General features: G+C 38.3%; 1 protein-coding gene across 1 annotated transcript in view; it reads right to left on the minus strand.

Moving 5' to 3' along the window:
• LOC115209480 overlaps positions 1-20,873 on the minus strand; it is a 447,652-nt gene that overhangs the window by 68,053 nt on the left and 358,726 nt on the right. Inside the window, exon 18 of the mRNA XM_036501652.1 lies at positions 1,023-1,096. Coding sequence (XP_036357545.1) covers positions 1,023-1,096 — 74 coding nt within the window. The remainder of the gene's footprint in view (positions 1-1,022; positions 1,097-20,873) is intronic.

A 20,873-nucleotide genomic window follows, 5' to 3' on the forward strand; every position in this document is an offset into this window, starting at 1 on the left:
GTAGGGAGGGTGAGGGACAGTTTTGATGCCCATCTCTGTCAAATAGCTGATTACTGTGATAGAATTGTGGACTGGTGCATTGTCTTGGTGCAGGTACTTTGACCTTCTGTGATGAAATTTCTTCTTTAACCCACTCAAAAACCTTCACAATGTACTCTTTGTTAACTGTACGGCCAGAGAAAATCCAGTGGATGCAAATGATGCCCTTGCTGTCGAAAAAGGGGCTCGTCATGAGCTTACTGGGGAACTTGCTTTGCCTGGCTTCTTGTGCCAGTGAAAAACAATTGTTCAGCTCATACAAGTTAATCTATAAGTAGCCTGGAGCATTTATTGCATAGCAAGCTTCTAAATTGGTTTCATGTCCTGACTACATTCAGCAAATTAGTCAGCTATAACAAACAGTGTTTAGTAGAGTGTGTTCAAAGTGCTGTTACAACTGACTCCTTCCATCTGGAATAAAATAGTTGACAGGACAATTTATTTGTTGTATCATAATGATATACTAAAATTACAATAATTTAAGACAGTTATAAGCACTTCTAGAAAGATTGTCTCAAAATTTCTGTAATGCACTTTGTATTTGTCACCAATTCACTGCTGACTTTTTATTTTTAAGTTTAATTACAAGTCATGATATCCAAACATTTCTCAGAAATTAGGAGACTAGATAAAGTGAAATGGTTTCTACCAGCTTCTTCATTGAAAATTTACTATACTCACCAAAAAGAATTATTATTAGGTGCAAGTTCAGTAGTATGAAGAAATAGTGGGACGTGTTCAGTCAATCCTTTCAATATCAAACACTTATTTCTTACAGTTTTACTTCACCATTTCTTTTCAATTTTTTAAAAAGACTTTGATGGAAAGTTGTAATATACATAAATAACTTAAAGAGAGTAAAACAACTTTAACAGGAAAGTGAAATGCATTGTAGATTTGAGATACCAAGAACACACTGTATTTTCCCTAGCATTCATCCAGCCACAAGGTATTAATATAGAAAAACACTCTTAACAACTTACTTGTATTGGAACAAGTCACATAAGTGGTATGGCAATTGCATCGTCCAGCACAATTGTATACATTCCATCGACGATAACCAGAATAATAAGAATATAAAGTATAATATTTCCCAGTCACGTACGTTTTTATGTATGTTTGAGTTGTAGTGGCACTGTGACAAAAACAAAACTTTGACAATTACTTTTCAAAATTCATTTCATATTTTAAAGTAAAGGCTATTTGTGAACATAATGTGGCTGTCCTGTAAAGGACTATGTCACTGTTGCTTTAACCCCAAGAAACAGCGTTTCTAGCTGGCTATATGACACATCAGTGTTGTTGTATTTTAGAATAGGGAGTTCAGCACTCCCACCTAGCGCAAAACAACATCTGTGGACTTTATCAACACAGAGTAGCTGCTTGGCCAGATTTCGTTGCTGAACCCACCATACGAATATATAGTTTTCAAAGTGACACACAGTCACTGATCTAAAAATAGGAATATTATTTCTAAATCTCTGAAAAAGAGACATTAGTGGCAGTTCTTTAAAATAAAGGCCATTTACCACCATAATGTAGCTGTCCTGCAATGGACGATGTTACTCTTGTTTTAGCCCCAAGAAACATCATTTCTAGCTGGCTATACGAAATAATATCTGTGTCATGTGTCACTTTGAAAACTATATATTTGAATGATGAGTTCTGCAATGCCATCTGTGTTGATAAAGAGCAATAACCCAGAAACTAGTCCACAGATGTTTTGTGCTAGGTGGGAGTGCTGAACTCCCTGTTCAAAAATATAAGGACACAGATATTGTGTGATATAGCCAGCTAGAAACGATGTTTCTTGGGGTTAAAGCAACAGTGACATAGACCTTTACAGGGGATGATGTTACTTTTTTTAAAGAACTGTTACTGAATGTCTCTCTTTGAGAGATTTAGAAATAATAATATTTCTATTTCATATTTTACTTTGCATAATATATATTATTTTCAGGACATCCATACTTTTGGCATGGGATAGCTTAAATTGCTTTTAATTGTTAGCAGTTGAAACACTACATCCTTTAAGACTTCCATACTTCCTGAAATCCACCAACAGTACACCTGATGCCCCACCACCTATGTTTCTTCTTTTTCTTTTTCTTCTTTAAGACTTTTATCACTGTTCTCTTCCTGTGCATATTCTGCTTACTGTTCATGCCGTTTTGGTTACTTTTTCTGATGAGTTATAGTGCACCTGAGCACTGTATATAATTCTTTTGTTACATATTTCATTACATGCTTAATGATAGTAAAATAAAAATGGCACACTTTTATTCAATCACATTTTTCATTTCTGTTTAAAATATGCTTAAGATATAGTAAATGTATCCTCTTCCTGGTTGTCGTTGTTGTCATCATCATCATTAACCTCAGCATCACAACTACCAACACATCACTATCATTTAACATATGTCTTCTGTGGGGACATGGGGTGAGTGGTTTTACAGGATCCAATGAGTTAGATGATTGTATTGTACTCCAATGTCTGTTTGGTATTGTTTCGATCTATCTGTATATATTTGTTTGTTCCTAGGATCATGGTCAGTCTACTTAGAATAAGGAATCCCAAGTTACAGGAACATTCTATGTGTGTGTATAAAAATGTTTTCATACTTAAATATATATTGTTTTAGCATTTAATTAGGAAACAGTGGTGAGTAAAAATTCTGTAAATAACAAGCATTTACCATGTATTGGCTATAGAAAATAGTCCAATATTGGGGAATATAAGACTTTGATGGAAAAAATGGGTATTAGCATGTGTGGGAATTGAACTCATAACTTTAGCTTTTTGTGATAAGTGTGTTGATCGATTACACTAACTTACCCACCAACTTCGTTCTGTTAGATTTAAGAACTATAATTTCATGATGTTGTATAAACAAATATGTGCTTGTTCTGCGTTAGATTAAGAAACAGTGATGAGGGAAAATTCTGTAAATAATAATTATAAGCGTTCACTATTTATTGGCTATAGAACATAGTCTAACATTGGGGCATATAAGCCTACATGTACTACATGTACTAGTACCCCTTCTTTGCCATTGAGAGCTTATATGTCCCATAATTAGATATAATTAGACTATTTTCTATTGCAAAAACATGGTGAAGGCTTCTAAGCTTAAAGCTTATAATTGTTAATTACAGAATTTATACATGATAATAATAATAATAATAATAATAATAATAATAATAATAATAATAATAATAATAATAATAAACAAAAGAATGAGACTGCGATATTAGATAAATAGAGGATTATTTATATATGTTATAATCTAGAACAAATAGTAAAAAGTTGTCATTATAGTTCTCGGAGTTTTGAATGTCAGAGTGAAGAGATACGATGCATTCTCATCAGTTTTTAATGGTGAAAGATGCTATGAAAATCCGTTGAATAAAAGAGAAGTTGCTCTAATTGGTAGAAAAAGAAAAAAGATAAAGAATGCATGCAACCATACTATCATAATACATAGACATAAACCTCCTGTGTTCAAAATGTCTACATACGTACACACTCACAAGCACACATGTATACGTACATGCAAATACACACAGATATGTATATATATATATATATATATATATACATATATATACATGTCTGTGTGTATTTGCATGTACGTATACATGTATGTGTGTGAGTGTGTACGTATTAATTATCTTTTTTAATAATTTGATATATTTGAATAATATAAATTAATTAATCTTATGTATTGGCTTAAGTTTTTCATTGTATGATTTACCTAATAGTGGTTTTATCTCTAATTTAATATAATATATATATATATATATATATATATATGATTGATTGATTGATTGATTGATTCTAGTTTCAGCTTATGAGCTGTGGCCATGCTGGGGCACCGCCATTTGGTGTTGCTACTTGGTTTCACTTCATGGAGGCTTTCTAGCAACTGCTATTTGGTGCATGAGAGAGTTCGATGCAGCTGCCCTCATCTGCCCCTCCTGCCGTGAAGTTGGTTCATCTGGGACACCTGACAGGAAGAGATCCAGCTTCATTTTAAAGACATCTGTATCCACCCCATGCAGGTCTCTCAGGTTCTTCGGGAGGATATTGAAGAGCTGTGGGCCTCGGAAGCCCAGGCTATCACAGAATCTTGTCCTACATCTTGATGGCAGGTTTGGAGTCCTAGGCACCACGCAGTGGCGCCCAGTTCTGGCATTTGCGTAACTCTCGATGCCAAAGTTCAGGACACTTCCCTCCAGGATCTTCCAGATGTATATTATGGCATATCTTTCCCGCCTATGCTCCAGGGAATATAATTTTAATCTCTTGAGTCTTTCCCAGTAGCTTACATTCTGCATAGAGGCTATCTTCTTTGTGTAGCTTCGTTGGATCGCCTCAAGTTCTGTGATCAACTTGACACTGGATGGTGACCATAGCTGAGAGCAATAGTCAAAGTGGCTTAGGACAAGTGTCTTCCAGAGGACCATCATGGTTTCTTGTTCTCTTGTTCTAAAGGTTCTAAGAATCCATCCAGCCAGCCATCTACATTTCATTGTCAGTTTAGCAACATGTACATGAAAGGTCGCGTCATCACTCATGTGAATACCCAGGTCACGCACTGATTGTGCCTCTGGGATTGCAATCCCTCCGGGTCCAGTGTATTCATTGGGTATTGCATTCAGTTTTGCATGCTGATAGTATAAAGCTTGAAACTTTCCAGCATTGAACTGCATGCTATTCTTTTCAGCCCACTTGTATATTTCGTCCAGCTCACATTGCAGGTGTTTAGTGTCCCCAGGGTTCTGTATTGCCTGTGAAACTTTTGTATCATCTGCATAACTTGTGATCGTGGCTCTCTGCGTGGCTGGGGGCATGTCTGAGAGGGCCATTATGAACAGTAGTGGTCCCAGAACAGTGCCCTGCGGAACACCGCTCACTATTTGTGTGTTAATGGAGGTGGCCCCATTGGCTACTACCACCTGACTTCTATCCTTCAGAAAGTCATGAAGCCATTCTCCCAGTTTTCAACTATGTTGAGATCACGCAGTTTGTGACATATCATTCCATGATCGACTTTATCAAAGGCCTTTGCAAAGTCGAGATATATCACTTCCACATTTGAGTGGTTGAGCAGCCGTTTCAGCACCCAGTCATAGTGTTGTAGGAGCTGAGTTAAACAGCTTCTCCCTGGTCGGAAACCATGTTGGGTGTCGGGCAGCAAGTCATTCTCTTCAAGGAAGGTGATCAGCTTCCTTCTGACTATTCGTTCCATGACCTTGCTGATGTGTGAGGTCAGAGAGATAGGTCTATAGTTCTTGGCTTCCGCTCTGCTACCTCCTTTATGAATGGGGCATATTTTACCTTCCTTCAGTTTTCCTGGAAGTTTGCCAGCTGCAAGGAAACTCTGAAAGAGGAACTGCAGTGGTCTTGCTAGGACTCTCTTACATGCTTTTAGGAGGATTGCCGGGAATCCATCGGGGCCAGTAGCTGAGTCTGTTTTCATTTCATCTATAGCCTTGGTTACATCGTCTTCCTTTATATCGATGTAATCTATCGTCGCCGCCTCTGATTTTATATCTGCAGTGGTAAAAAGTCAGTTGGATTGGTGATTTGGAGATGCCCAAGGGGTGGAGTGAAAACACTCTTGAATTGCTCATTCAGTATTTCACTTACCCTCATTGGTTTTCCTGTAAGTGTGCCATCCTTTTCGAGGAGTGGCCCTATTCTACAGTGCACTGTAGCTGTTTCTTTGGCATACCTGTAGAAAGCTCTGGGGTTAGATTTTATGTTTTCTATAGCCCAGGCTTCTTTGTCTGCTCTTTCTTTTTCATGGGAGAGTTGCAGACATTTTTCGATTTCCAACAGTTTTATTTTTAGGCGGGACTTTTCACTGCTTTCAATCTGTTTGTTTAGGCGATTTGAAAATTTTGTACGCCGTCTCATTAAAATTTTCCTCTCTCTGGGGATTTTGTTCTTGTGTACAGTGGCCTTTCTCTCTGGGACACATTTGTAGCATATGGCTTGCATTACAGACATGAATTGTTGAAGTTTCACGTCGATGTCTGAAGTTTCACGTCGATATATATATATAATGAACATATATATATATATATATAATGAATATGTGTACCTCATCCTCATTTACACATAGGTGTTTACATGCTTACAGGTAACATTATACATATATATTTTGACATCTATACATATAAATATACATATACATATATAAATATATATATATATATATATATACAGACATGCATTTACACTCCCGCATACATGCATATACATACATATATATATAAGAATAGCCTAGGCAAAGTTATGTAGGAGTTGTGAGTATGTGCTGTTGCTGACAAGGCACAAGTTCTTGGCTTCATCAGAAAAAAGTGCCATTTAAAAAAAAAATTTATGTTTTAATGTCTTTTTTCAGTTGCTGTTGAAAAGTGATAAAGGACTTATGAAATTTGGTTTTGTTTATAAGCTTCAGTAGATCTGTTTCGGAGCCTTCTAAGTCATTGATTTGGGGAGGGAATTTCTTTGATTTAATTTCATGGTATATGTTCTCTGTGATAGACTCTTCATTGTTGTAATGGAAGGCCTTCCATCTCATACAGTTAATAAGATCTGTAATTTTCTCCACTAGTTTTTTAGACTATAGTTCCCTGGATGGTATAGGAAGTTTTCATTGAGTAATTGATAGTGTAAGGATCCATATTAGATTATATATCAAGGGTAAAGACCCCCTTCGGTTATGAATGACCATGAGATTATAACTAGAAAGTTATCCTCCAAAGCACAAGTCCAGGCAAGGTTGTTTATGGAAGACCTGCAGTCTACCATACATACCAGCCGTGACCGATTTTATTTAAGGGAAAAGCAAAAGTCACTGGAAAGGTTGTGAATGGCAATTTAAGAACTTTGCCGAACAAGAAATTACAACCCCACCCACAAAAAGCTAAAAAAAGAACACCAATTGACAGTTTAACCAACAAGTTAAACAAATGCTCGATTAGTGAGATAGATATTTAACCAATTGACTAAGAATAAAGAGTGGAATTGGACTGGTGCATATGTTATTAATATTGGTGTAATAACTATCCTTAGACACAATAATATATTAGGTTGTCAAGAAAGTTCTTGCAGTTTTTAACCTTTAGATTCAGATGCACATATCTCAGCTCAAACAAAACTTTATTAATCGAAATAAACACCATCAGAATCAACACTTTGCCAACGTTAAGCAAGTTTATTTTTGCCAGTAGCGTAAAAATCCTGCGTTCTGGTGGCGAAGATGTTATTGAAGGCGTGTTTGGCATCGTCTTGGTTTTTGAAGCATTTTGAAGTTGTTGAGATGCTTGAAAAAGTGGTAGTCGGTAGGCGAGAGGTCTGGTGAGTATGGCGGATAAGGCAGAGTTTCGTAGCCCAATTCGTTCAACTTCTGCAGGGCCATTTGTGCGATGGTGGCTGAGCATTGTCATGGAGAAGATTTGGTCCTTTTCTATTGACCAATGCTGGCTGTTGTCAGAGTTTCTTATGCATTTCATCCATTTGCTGACAGTATTTCTCCACCGTAATGATTTCGCCTGGATCCAAAAAGGTGTGATGGATGTGAGCAGCTGCAGACCACCAAACAGTCACCATGAACTTCTTTTGGTGCAACTTTGGTTTCAGGAAGTGCCATGGAGTTTCATCGGTGTCCAACCACTGAGCTGAGTGCTGCCGGTTGTCATAAAGAATCCACTTTTTATCGCAAGTCACAATCCAGTTGAGAAACAAGTCGCTGTTGTTGCGTAAAAGAAGGGAAGACGACAATTCAAAACGACATTTTTCTTTGGTTGTTGTTCAATTCGTGTGGCACCCATTTCTCAAGTATTTTTGTTTTTCCAATCTCTTTCAAGTGGTTGGAAATTGTCATATACGTTACGTCTAATTCAGAAGCAAGATCTCGAACAGCTGTGCGTGGATTGGCTTCCACTAAAGCTCTTTGTTGATCGTTGTCAACATCCAATGGCCGACCACTACGCTTATCATCTTCAAGACTCTCGTCACTGCTACAAAATTTCCTGAACCACCATTGTGCTGTACATTAATTAGTGGTTCCTGGGCCAAATGCATCGTTGATATCGTGAGCTGTTTCAGCAGCATTTCAACCTAGCTTGAACTGGAATAAGAAAATTGTGCAAATTTGCTTTTTGTCCATGTTGTATTCAACATTCCAGAAACAAATGGCCTAATAATTCAAAAAGAAAAATAGTAACATGATTAGATAGAGCGAAAAGAAGGCTTTAAAAGGATATATAAAGTCAAAGTAATTTTAACGAAAATTAATTTGAAAATACATCATTTAAAACCAAAATTAAAAATTCCGCAAGAACATTCTTGACAACCTTGGAAGTTACCTGTCCAGCAATTGTACTATTCAGAGATATCGAGAAAAAGATCAGCGTAGCTCATAGTGCTTTCAGAAATCTTTCAAAGAGAGTCTTCTCAAACCATGACCTCACCATCCAAATGAAAGTCATGGTATTCTGGCCTGTCATTCTTTCCATAATACTCTATCACTGTGAGATATGGGTATTTTATTGATGTGACTTAAAGAAAATCAAACATTTTCAGCAGTACAAACTTTGCGCAATCATGAGGATTCGATCGAAGAACTATATTACCAATGGAGCGGTACTTTTCTGGTCTGGACTACTGTGCATTGAATCTACCATGGCATAATACCACCTCCACTTGTTATACATATGCCTCAAATGTGCTTTCCCTGTCAAGTCCTCTTTGTGGAGTTGGTCTCATGCAAAAGATGACATGGAGCTCCTAAATTCTGTTTCCTTTACCAGCTCAAGGTAACTTTCTCCACTGCTCCTTTGACCCAAATATGAAGGAGAAAATCACCAAGGATCACCCAAAGTAGCTGTATGTTATCATCAAAGGAATGAACCAGATGGGAAATAACAAATGTTAACAGGCAGAGATCAGACGTCAAAGACACAAAGAATAACCTGCATTTCCTCATCCTCTACCAACCCCTGGCTCTTCTATAACACCCTTGACCTGAACTGCCACCTCAGGCACCAGCATCCTCTGTACCCATCAGGATGAAGAGGCACAGTTACTTGCTATAGAGTAACTGCTCGAATATGAGTTAATACTGCTGCTGATGATATATAAATGTATGCCTGTGTGAGTGTGTGTAGATCCTCATCCTTTAATGTCTGTCTTCCATGTCAGCATGGGTTGAATGGCTTAACAGGTTCCAATGAGCTGAAGGACTATGCTGAGTTCTGATGTCTGCTTTGGTATGGTTTCTATAGCTGGATGCCCTTCCTTATGCCAACCTTTTTAAGGAATGAACTTAGTGCTCTTCGCATAACAATCCAGTAGACAGATCATCAGGTAACTTGTAATACAAAGGAAATGAAGAAACCCTCTCAACAGTTGATTGCAGTTATACAAAGGGGGAATCTGGTTTTATGCCAGGTGTTCAGAGGCTAAAGCATGATTGAGGGATAGGCACATGTATCTTACTATAGAAGAGATACATGGCTACCTCCCATTATATAGGAGTGAGTGGGAGTAGTTGGAAAGATGGGAGAAGTGTTGATGGTGAGTTATTGAAGCATTGTGTCAAGGTACAAGAAGGTGAGTATACAAGAGAATATGGACAGGAATGGGAACATGAAGCTGGATAAGTTCATTGGTGTGTGAGAGAAGAGTGACAGATGGTTAGGGATGGGAGTAAAGGTTAATGTAAATGATGTACAAGTGTGGAGGTGTGGTTGATGGTAAATATTAGTATGAGGGAGAAAGTGAAAGAAATAACTCAAGAAGGGGAGATAGTAAGTGACAGTACAGGAAGCATGTGGTGAGTAGTAATAGAAGCCTGCTGGTAGATCAGACAAGGGAGAGGGAGAGGGAAGGACAGAGATAGAGAGATAGAGAGAGATGATAGCCATAGGTATATAACAATGGTCATAGTGTTAGAGAAGAGGTACAGCAGTTCTAAGATGTAACTCAAGGGAGAGGGAAAGATATATAGAAGTTATTTAGAATGAGGGATAGATGTTAAAGAAAGCAATTCCAGGAAGAGTGAGAAGTAACTAATTGCACAAAGGCAAAAAAATAGGGGCAGATTTTGTATAGTTATATAACTTCTGCAGCCCAATAGTACCATCGTTAGAGGAATGATAAATAAGATGGGTGTTTGGAAAAGGAAAGACAGGGAAAACTTAACAGGGACAGACTGGGTTCAGGGAAAGGGCCCAGTGGGTGCATATATATAAACTTAATGATTATAGGACCTTATACTTTCACTGTGAAAGTTGGGTCATATTAAGCACAGTAAAACACCAACGATCTCAATCTTTTGTCACCTCCACCATGAGGTTCAATATCTTGAGATCAGCCTTCACTATTTCATCCCATGTCTTCTTCCTTCACAAATTCCATACACTTTAAATGATTGGCACTTCTTTATGTAGCTGCCATCATCTATATGAATCACATGACTAAACCATTGTTTGTACACTACATCTGATTCTTTGTATATCCATTTTTTTCTCTCAACATATTTTCACTTTGTTGTATATGTACACTGATGTTGCACATCCACTGGAGCATACTAACTTCATTCCTTTCTAGTTTTTGCATACCCTTAGCATTCAAGGCTCATGCCTCACCATTATGTAGCAATGCTTTTCATATATAGAAATATATATATGAAAGTTATATATAGTCAGGCACTCGTCGTGACAAGACGTACTTTTTATAGCTCCTGTCAGTAACTAACCAAAGAAGCATATTTCAACTCAATTTAACTCAACTCAACCCAAGCCAACATAAACTCTCCTTGTTTTTAATCTCAAAACTTTTGAACTCTACAATCCTACTATACTACTCTTTTACTACCATCGGAGGATAAATTTATACAAATCTATATACAACCTGAAGAAAGAAATACAACCCAAAACTAAATACTAAACCCAAGACTAGTTCTAAAACTAGTCCCGTGAGTACAATTCTTTTTCTTGATCTGTATTAAACACACCGCTCATCCTGATTGTACTAATTACACTGAACTCTCACACACACAAGCCACGAATTTCCGAGTATATCGACACAAACTTTTCAATGGTGTATTCACTATTTTACATCAAGCCATCAATAACTGGTGTACATATACATATACACGCATACACATACATATATATATTACACAACACTACCCCACTGAATATGGCCAATAATTTTCAAAAACGCCGCTGGGTTGAAAATGAAATTACTGCAATGATTAACGCTTGGTTCATCCATCACAACGAAGCTAATGTTTACAGTAAAATAACTGAGGACTTAGCCAAAAAATCCTTTCACAGATCTGTAAAACAGATCGAAAATAAAACAAAAAAAATTGTTAGAATATTTCCTATTTTTCACTAGCACATGGCTACACTAGAAGCCATTCTTGCCAATGAATCCAGTACACCAAATGACCAAATTCCAACAGGTCAGGGGTCACTTCAACAGCAACAATCAACTGACCTACTTCCATTGACAACAGCACCTGATGAACCAAGTCAAGTTTCACTGCTGCTACAGCAACAAAAACAACAACAACAACAACACTCTAATACTACCACTAGTCAAGTTTCAATGCTGCTACAACAAAAACAACACTCTACTACTACTGCTACCGCCAGAATAGAAAAATCACTACTACATCCACATAAAACTATCTGCCATTACTACTCTCAAGGCAGCTGCAGATTTGACCACATTCTGGCAAGCCAGAACCCACCATCACAAAATCAACAAGCTGCTTCTAACACTACTGCTACTACTGCCAGAATAGAAAAACCACTACTACAACCAAATAAAACCCCCTGCCGTTACTATTCTAAAGGCAATTGTAGATTTGGCCCCAGCGGCTCAAACAACAATGGACGCTGTGCTTTTTCCCATCCTACCATATGTCATAGACTTGTTATGGGCACCTGTCTATATAGTATAACAGGAAAAAATTGCCCCCACCTCCACCCCAAATACTGTCCTAAATACAGAATCCATGGTTCTGATCCTAAATACAGATGCACAAAAGGCAATGGATGCACCTTATTCCATCCTAAACTGTGTCAAACTTCTGTCTCACAACGGATGTGCCTGAACCCAGAATGCAACCACCACCATCTGAAGGGCACAAAACGATCACAGAATAAATATAAACAGGAATAGAGGAAATCTAGGACAACAACAAGAACAAAATACAACCACGTTTCCCCTCCTACAATCAAACAACGTAGACAGAACCATGAAAAAACACCAAATAACGCCAACATGAAATATGTATCCTCTGACCAAGTGGCAAACCAAACAAGTAACTCTTTTTTACTGACATACCTAGAAAATATGAAGGCCGACCTAAGCCAGGAGATCCAGCGAGCTATCACCAACCATCTATGCAAATCACAAGGACCACTCACCTATTACCAACTTCCCTTACCTCGACATTCCTGTTAAATGTACGTGGCATCAACCCATCAATTATTGCCCCAAAATGGAAGATCCCATATATAGAGTTGGCTTGCCGAAATGGCACATTGCTTCCTTTTCTTTATCCTTACCGAGACTCACCTGAACAACACCCATATGGACGCAGAGGTGAAAATAAAAGATTTCACCATTGTTCGTGCGGATCGCACAGACCGAAATAAGGGAGGGACAGCCATCTTCATCCATGACTCCTTTTCACTTGATGCCAAGGACATTTTTTCCAATGGCTACTGTGAATTGGTATCACTATACAACAAAGCCAAGGACATAACCATTGTTGGTCTTTACAGGCCTCCCCAGGCACCTCTAAAGTACTTTGAAGAGTGCCTTAGCAAAGTCAAGTCCTTCCTTCGGAAGTACCACTCCGCAAACATACTAGTGATGGGTGATTTTAACCTCCCTCATGTGAACTGGCCCACAAATACTCTGAAGTTAGGCAAGTGCTCTACATCAGATAGAGCAGCAGCAGAACTGCTCTTTAATCTGATGGATGAGTATTTCCTGACTCAGCTAGTGCTTGACCCAATGAGACAGAATAAAACGATCTTGGATCTGGTATTGACCAATCACTCTAGCTATGTTCACAGTATTTCAGTCGAAAAAACTCTCCTCTCAGACCACGACATGGTACTCTGCAATCTTAATTCCCAACATATAAAATCCAAACCAGCCAACCCCACTCCATGGCACCCATTTGACAACATAAACTTCCACAAAGCGGACTGGGGAACAATCAGAAAGGATCTGTCTTCCATCGACTGGTCTTTTACTCTCAATTCCTCTCATATTGAGACCGCGTGGCAGCACTTTGAAAACATTGTCACCTATACATGCTCTAAACACGCTCCCAAGAAATCTACTAACACAAACAGAAACTGGCTCCCTAAAAAGAAAAAAACACTCATCAGGCGCATCAAAAGACTCAACAAAAAATCAACCAATTAAAATATTCCCACACACAACATCCCCATTCAACAACAATGAAAAGACTAGAGCTGGAAAAACTTCATCTGCAGACCAACATGAAAACCTCCATTGAAAATCAAAGAGCTGTGGAGGAACAATGGGTAATCAAAAACATCAAACAGAACCCAAAAGTGTTCTATCCTTATGCAAATAAGCATAGAACCACTGTCTCACCCATTGGGCCATTGATTGATGATAACGGCATTCCCCAACATGATGCTAAAGAAATGGCAGAAATACTGCAGAAACAATACTGCTCTGTCTTTAGTGTTCCCACTGATATTGACGTAAGGGAAACGAACGAAGTTGACTCCCAACACAAGATCTCAGACATAACCTTCACTGCCACTGACATCGTAGCAGCAATAAATGAAGTCAAACATTACTCTGCTGTAGGCCCTGATAGATTTCCCGCTAGTCTCCTGAAGGAATGTAGATACCAACTTGCAGTCCCTCTGACCAACCTCTGGAGAAATTCGTTAGATGCAGGTTATATACTGAAACAGTTTTTATCCCAGTCGGTCATCCCGGTTTTCAAACAGGGAAACAGATCCCTCGCAGTCAACTATTGCCCAATCTCACTCACCTCCCACATCATTAAAGTGTTTGAAAGAGTGTTAAGATCAAGGATAGCTGACTTCCTGGAGACCCACAAACTCCTAAATGCAAATCAGCATGGCTTTCGCTGTGGCAGGGACTGTCTAACACAGCTCTTACACCACATTGAAGATGTACTCAAAGCCTTGGGAACAGGTTCGAACTCTGACATCATATATCTTGACATCAGTAAAGCGTTCGACAGGGTAGACCATAATATCCTACTCTCAAAATTGGCAAATGTTGGAATCCGTGGAAAAGTTCTACACTGGATTAAGTATTTCCTGGCGAATAGAACACAACATATTGTAGTTGATGGAGTCCACTCAAACCCAGCAAAAGTCACCAGCGGTGTTCCCCAGGGGACTGTTTTGGGTCCGCTACTCTTCATAATTTACATAAACGACCTTTCCAGTGTCGTACATTACTGCAAAGTGAAAATATTTGCTGATGACACTAAGCTCCAGCAAATCGTCAATGAAGAAGCAGACCGAACTCAACTTCAGTCTGATCTATATGCCGTGAGTCAATGGACAGACAGAAACAAAATGCAACTGAATGAGGGAAAATTTGAGCTGATGCATTTTGGAAGAAATTCCTCACTAAAACAACCATACTCTCTTCCTTCAGGGGAACCACTCACAGCCTCTAACAATATCAGGGACCTGGGTGTAATTGTTGATGACGATCTCAGTTGGAGTGCACACATCAACAAGAAGGTCGATATAGCTCATAGGATGAGTTCCTGGATCTTAAGAACTTTCCGGTCCAGAGAACAAGGTGTCATCATACCACTTTTTTCCTCCTTTGTATGGCCACACCTTGAATACTGCTGCCCACTGTGGTCTCCTCACACAAGACAAAACATCTCCAGAATTGAGTCACCCCAGAGGGCACTCACTAAACGAATTGAAGGCATGGCTGCTCTCGATTATTGGGATTGCCTTAAAGCTTTGAAACTTTACTCTCTCCAGCGTCGCCATGAGCGGTACATCATTTGTACGATGTGGAAAATATACCGCCAACTTTGCCCAAACGACCTAAACATTAGCTTCAAGGTTCATCCAAGACTGGGACCACGGGCCATACGTCCCCTGCATAATTCAAGATCACAACATACATGTACACTGCAACATAATTTCTTTTCCTCAACAGGCCCTGCCCTATTTAACATTGTCCCGAGGGAGATCAAAGAGGAAAAGGATCCCATCAACTTTAAACGGAGTCTGGATAGATTCCTCCAAAGAATACCAGATAAGCCACCCATAATTGGATACAACTCACTACTTGAACAAAACTGGATACAACTCACCCAACAAGAACTCACTACTTGAACAAAACTTGACTTAAACAGGATTCAAATAATCCTATCAGGTGGTGCTATTAAGTTAGACATGGCCTGGACCAATCTTTGGTCGAAACATATCTAAGTTTATATATATATATATATATATATATATATATATATATATATATATATGTGTGTGTGTGTGTGTGTGTGTGTGTGTGTGTATATGTGTATATATATATATATTAGACAAAAAGAGATAACAAAGCCAAGGCTGTGAGGAGTTTTCAGGACATTTATAAGGAAAGAGATATAGATATAATCTTACCGCTGTTTCTGGGATATTACGGATATCCCTTCATCAGAGACAATGTGAGATGGTTAAATAGAGGTAAATGTTTGAGTTCGAAATAAGGAATTATTGTTGAAAAGGAGGAGATAGGGAATATAGAGGGAAATAAGAGAATGAAAGTAGAAATAAAATATAAAACATTGTAGTTTCAGTTCCATTATTCGAGTAAAGTGGTGTGTAGAAATGGTAAAAATGTTCCCTGTACATGGTATGTAAGTTCCAATAGTAGTTCATGTTTAGTCATTTCTAAGTATGGAGCTGTGGATTCTGTGTTGCTCATTTGAAGTTGTTTTGTGGTGTGAATGAAAATTTGAGAATGTATTGGTAGTATTTGTAGATAGATGGGAGTGGGGAGATGTGTATGATTAGAATGAGGAGATAGGTTAGAATGAAGACAGGAAGAGAAAATGAGAGGAGGAAAGAGAGAAAAAAGGACAAAAAATAATATAAAGAGAGAGAAAAGAAGAGAGAGAAGAAAAAGTGAAAAGAGTGAAAAAAAGAAAAAAACAAAAGAAAAGAGAAATGTGAAGAAAGGGTGATAGAAGTAAGAAAAGGAGTGGTAGTTGGTGGTCAAGATAATGTGAGGGGAGGATGGAAGAGGAGTGGGGGAGATGTGGAAAGAAGAGATGAGAAGGGAGGGAGTGAATAAGTGCGAGATATGTGAGTAAGGGTGATATGACAGGGCTGTATTAAGGGATGGGTAGAGAAAAGGTATGGGTAGGGAGATACCAAAGTGAGTAGTAGTTTTAGTAGTAAAATTTAAAGTGGAGGGAGGAATACAAGGATGTCAAATTTCTATAAATAGATGTATGTGATAGGTTAGTGTGATAGGTGGAAGTCAGAGAGGAGGAAAGAAGGTATAATGACATACATACACATGCACACACGTACATACACATGTGCGCATATGCATACATACATATACACACACACATATATATACATATACATACATATGCATATACATACACGTGCATGCTCATATGCATCCACAAATGTATTCATACATGCATATGCATATGCATACATATACATATACATGCATATGCATACATATGTGCAGGCACATGCGTGCTTACACATAGTTACATGCATGTGCACATACAGGTACTTATGTATACATATATACACATACACACACTCACTCATGTATATTTGTACATACATATGCATGTACATACACACACACACACATATATATGTACATACATATACCCACATATACATACAAACATACATACATACATACATACATACATACATACATACATACATATATACATACATACATAAAAAACTCACACACACATTTACACACACACGTGTATCTACTTATATGTCCATACATGTAGTATTAAATGAATGAGATCCTTAAAATAAGATAGGGGAGTTAAAAAATTAAAGATTAAAAATTAAAATGGAACCAGTTCTCATATGCTACTCATATCTGCACTCAGTCTGCTTAGGAGGTTGTTGTGTTTTAGCATATGTGCTGCTTCTTTTAGTTTTCGTAGCAAACTCACCACACACCCCTTCAGGTAGGTGGCCCTGCTCGATCTGTAGAAAAGGTGTAGGTAGAAACTCCATAAGATGTACCCAGTGTAAGCTATGGACACATAAGAGTTGCCGCAATATCAAAGGAAAATTAATTGAGAAGATAGCTTTCGTGTGTGGCGGATGCACAGGGCAATAGACACCATTAATACTCAGAAAACAGATTCTATTACACTCCTTGGGGAGAAACTAGAAGTAGTTGATAGCTTCTGCTACCTCGGTGACCAAGTCAGTAGCAGGGGTGGATATTCAGAGAGTGTTACCACTAGAATAAGAATAGCCTTGGCAAAGTTTAGAAAGCCTATTTGCATCTATTTTTCTGTCAGTTTGAATAGTGAAGTTTCAGAGGAGTGGGATGTGATCATTTTTAAGCACTGGAGGTGGTTTGTGTTCCCACCAGTTTTTATCATTGGGCAGGTCATAGTTTTTGCAAATTACCCAGTGAATATATCGTGCTGCTCTATGATGCCTGTTGAGATACTCTGTAGGTGCAAGAAGACTGCTCATGGAGACAACATGATCAATGGTTTCATTTTGTTGTTGACATACATGACATGTTTGTATATTGCTGTTCTTTAATATATTGACCTGATAGTTCCTTGTAGGTATGCATTGATCTTAGATGCTATGATAAACCCTTCTGCTTCTGATTTTAAGCCAGAAGACACTAACCATTGATGGGTAAGGGCTTTGTCAACATCAGCACTATTAGCTCTCTATTATTATTATTGTTGTTGTTGTTGTTGTTGTTAATAATAATAACAATAATAATAATAATACCAAAGTAATACACATACATTTTAATAAGCATTTTTATTGTATAAACATTTATGAAATGAGAAGGGATCCTGAAATACTTGTGGCCTTATATATGTATGTATATATTAATGTGTGTGCGCGTGTGTATCGTTAATGAGCATATAAATCTCTGAACAAGAAATATGCAATTTATGAACACATTATAAAGAACTCAGTGAAAAATACAAGAAATATTGTCCTGATCAGAATACTGATATAGTAAGTCTCTATCATTTAGTACACTAAAATAAAAAAAACACATGACACATATTAAGATGCTTACTATAGGCATTAAATTATCAGGCCTGAGACATGTACATCTGAAATGAAATATGCTCTCTGAGCCAAATTATGTGACTCTTCTTACAGTGGTATTACACTAAGTACAAAAAAGGATATTTTAAATTATTTTAGTTATTTTTTTTTAGGGACAAATGTTATTTAGAAAACTGATTGCTGCTAAATATGGGTGTGCTAAAACTTTGATGGCTACAATTGCATAATTTGGCTCTATTTGTATGTTTTTTGTTAAGGATGTTCAGGCATTAGGCAGATAATTTAATACCTAGCAATAAATATTTCAGTATATATAATAAAGGTCTTATTTTTGTGTACTCAATTGGAAGTATGAAATACTTAATATATAAAATCTGTGGCTGAAACAATATTTTATAGCTTTTTCATTTGCCAGAAGGAAAGCTAGGAGACAGGATTATTTAGCCAGAGGGGAAGCAGAAAAGAAAAATTTGCCAATGTTCTGTGTTGTGAGGACCAAAGACTTGAGATGTTTTGTGTTGCAAGACAGTGTGTGAGAGAGAATCGTGATGTCATAGGAGAGAAATGTGTCCACATGGATGACAGCTCACTTGCATTTAATGAGGCTGCTAGGAGCGAGACTTAGAGACACCACTATGAAAGGTTCCTAAATGAAGAGAATGAATGGGAGAAAGAGAGTCTGCCGAATTTCAACCCAACAGAGGGACCAGCTATCTGGATTGACAGTACCTTGGTAGATAAAGCAATTAAGGGTATGAAAACAGGGAAATCCCCCAGCACATCAGGAATCATTGCAGAGATGCTTAAAATATCTGGTGGTGTCAGCTATAGTCTAGTCACCCATATAGTCAACCAGGTGATACATGAAGAAGTCATACCCAATGACTGATGCAGCAGCACCATAGTCAATTGCTACAAAGATAAAGGTGATGCATTTAATACAGATAATTGCAGAGGTATCAAGTTGTTGGATCAGGTAACGAAAGTCATGGAGATGGTCATAACCCAACTAATTAGGGAGAGACTCAGTCTAGATGAGATGCAGTTTGGGTTTGTGCCAGGGAAAAGCACCACTGATGCTATATTTCTGGTAGGAGAGCAGTAGGAGAAATACCTAGCCAAAGATAAACCACTGTACCTGGCTTTCGTTGATATGGAGAAAGCCTTTGACAGAGTCCTCGATCCCTTATCTAGTGTTTAATGAGGAAACTAGGGATAGATGAATGGTTATTGTGAACTGTACAAGCCATGTACAGGGATGTTGTCAGTAAGGTGAGGGCTGGCAATGAGTATAGTGAAGAATTCCGAGTAGGAGTAGGGGCCCACCAAGGATCAGTCTTCAACCCCGCCTTATTCATCATAGTCCTCCAGTCAATAACAGAGGAATTCAAGACTGGATGCTCCTGGGAGTTTCTCTATGGTGATGTTCTTGCTATAATAGCTGAGTCACTATCAGAACTTGGGGAGAAATTTCAGGGGTGGAAGCAAAGACTAGAATTGAATGCCCTTAAAGTCAACTTAGCAAAAATCAAAGTCTTAATAAGTAGGATGGCAGACAAACTACAAATCCCTTCAGGTAGATGGCCCTGTTCAATCTGTAGAAAAGGCATGGGTAGAAACTCTATAAGATGTACCCAATGTAAACTATGTACTTATAAGAAGTGCAGCAATACCAAAGGAAGGTTGACTGGGAAGGTAGCTTTTGTGTGTGGCAAATGCTCAGGTGCTATAAGCACTGAAAATGTGCAGAAAACAGCTTCTGTCACATTCCAGGGAGAAAAACTACAAGTAGTTGATAGCTTCTGTTACCTAGGGGACCAAGTTAGTAGTAGGGGTGGATGCTCTGAAGGTGTAACTGCTAGAATAAGAATAGCCTGGGCAAAGTTCAAAGAGCTCCTATCTCTGCTGGTGACAAAGGGCCTCTCGCTCAGAGACGCACATGTACAAACAGCCATGCTAAATGATAGTAAAACATAGGCCATGACTGCTGAGGACATGTGTAAGCTTTCAAGGAATGAAGCCAGTATGTTCTGCTGGATGTGTAATGTCAGCATGCATACTTGACAGAGTGTAAGTACCTTGAGAGAAAAGTTCGACCTAAGAAGCATCAGATGTGGTGTGCAAGAGAGATGACTGCACTGGTATGGTCATGTGTTGTGAATGGCTGAGGACAGCTTTGTGAAAAAGTGTCACACCCTAGCAATTGAGGGAACCTGCAGAAGAGGTAGACCCAGGATGACCTAGGATGAGGTGGTGAAGCATGACCTTAGAACATTTGGCCTTACTGAGACCTTTGGAGATATGCTGTGCTTGAGAAGACCCAGCAAGCCAAGTGAAATCATAATTATGGCCTATGCCAGTGCTGCATAAACAGCCCATTTAAGAGTACCCTTCAATCATTGGGCAATAAACTGTGCTTGCAAAGACCTGTTGAGGCAAGTGAAATTGTTGTTGTGGCCAATGACAGTACT

This window comes from Octopus sinensis, linkage group LG3, assembly GCF_006345805.1.
Source record: "Octopus sinensis linkage group LG3, ASM634580v1, whole genome shotgun sequence".
NCBI classification, from domain to species: domain Eukaryota; kingdom Metazoa; phylum Mollusca; class Cephalopoda; order Octopoda; family Octopodidae; genus Octopus; species Octopus sinensis.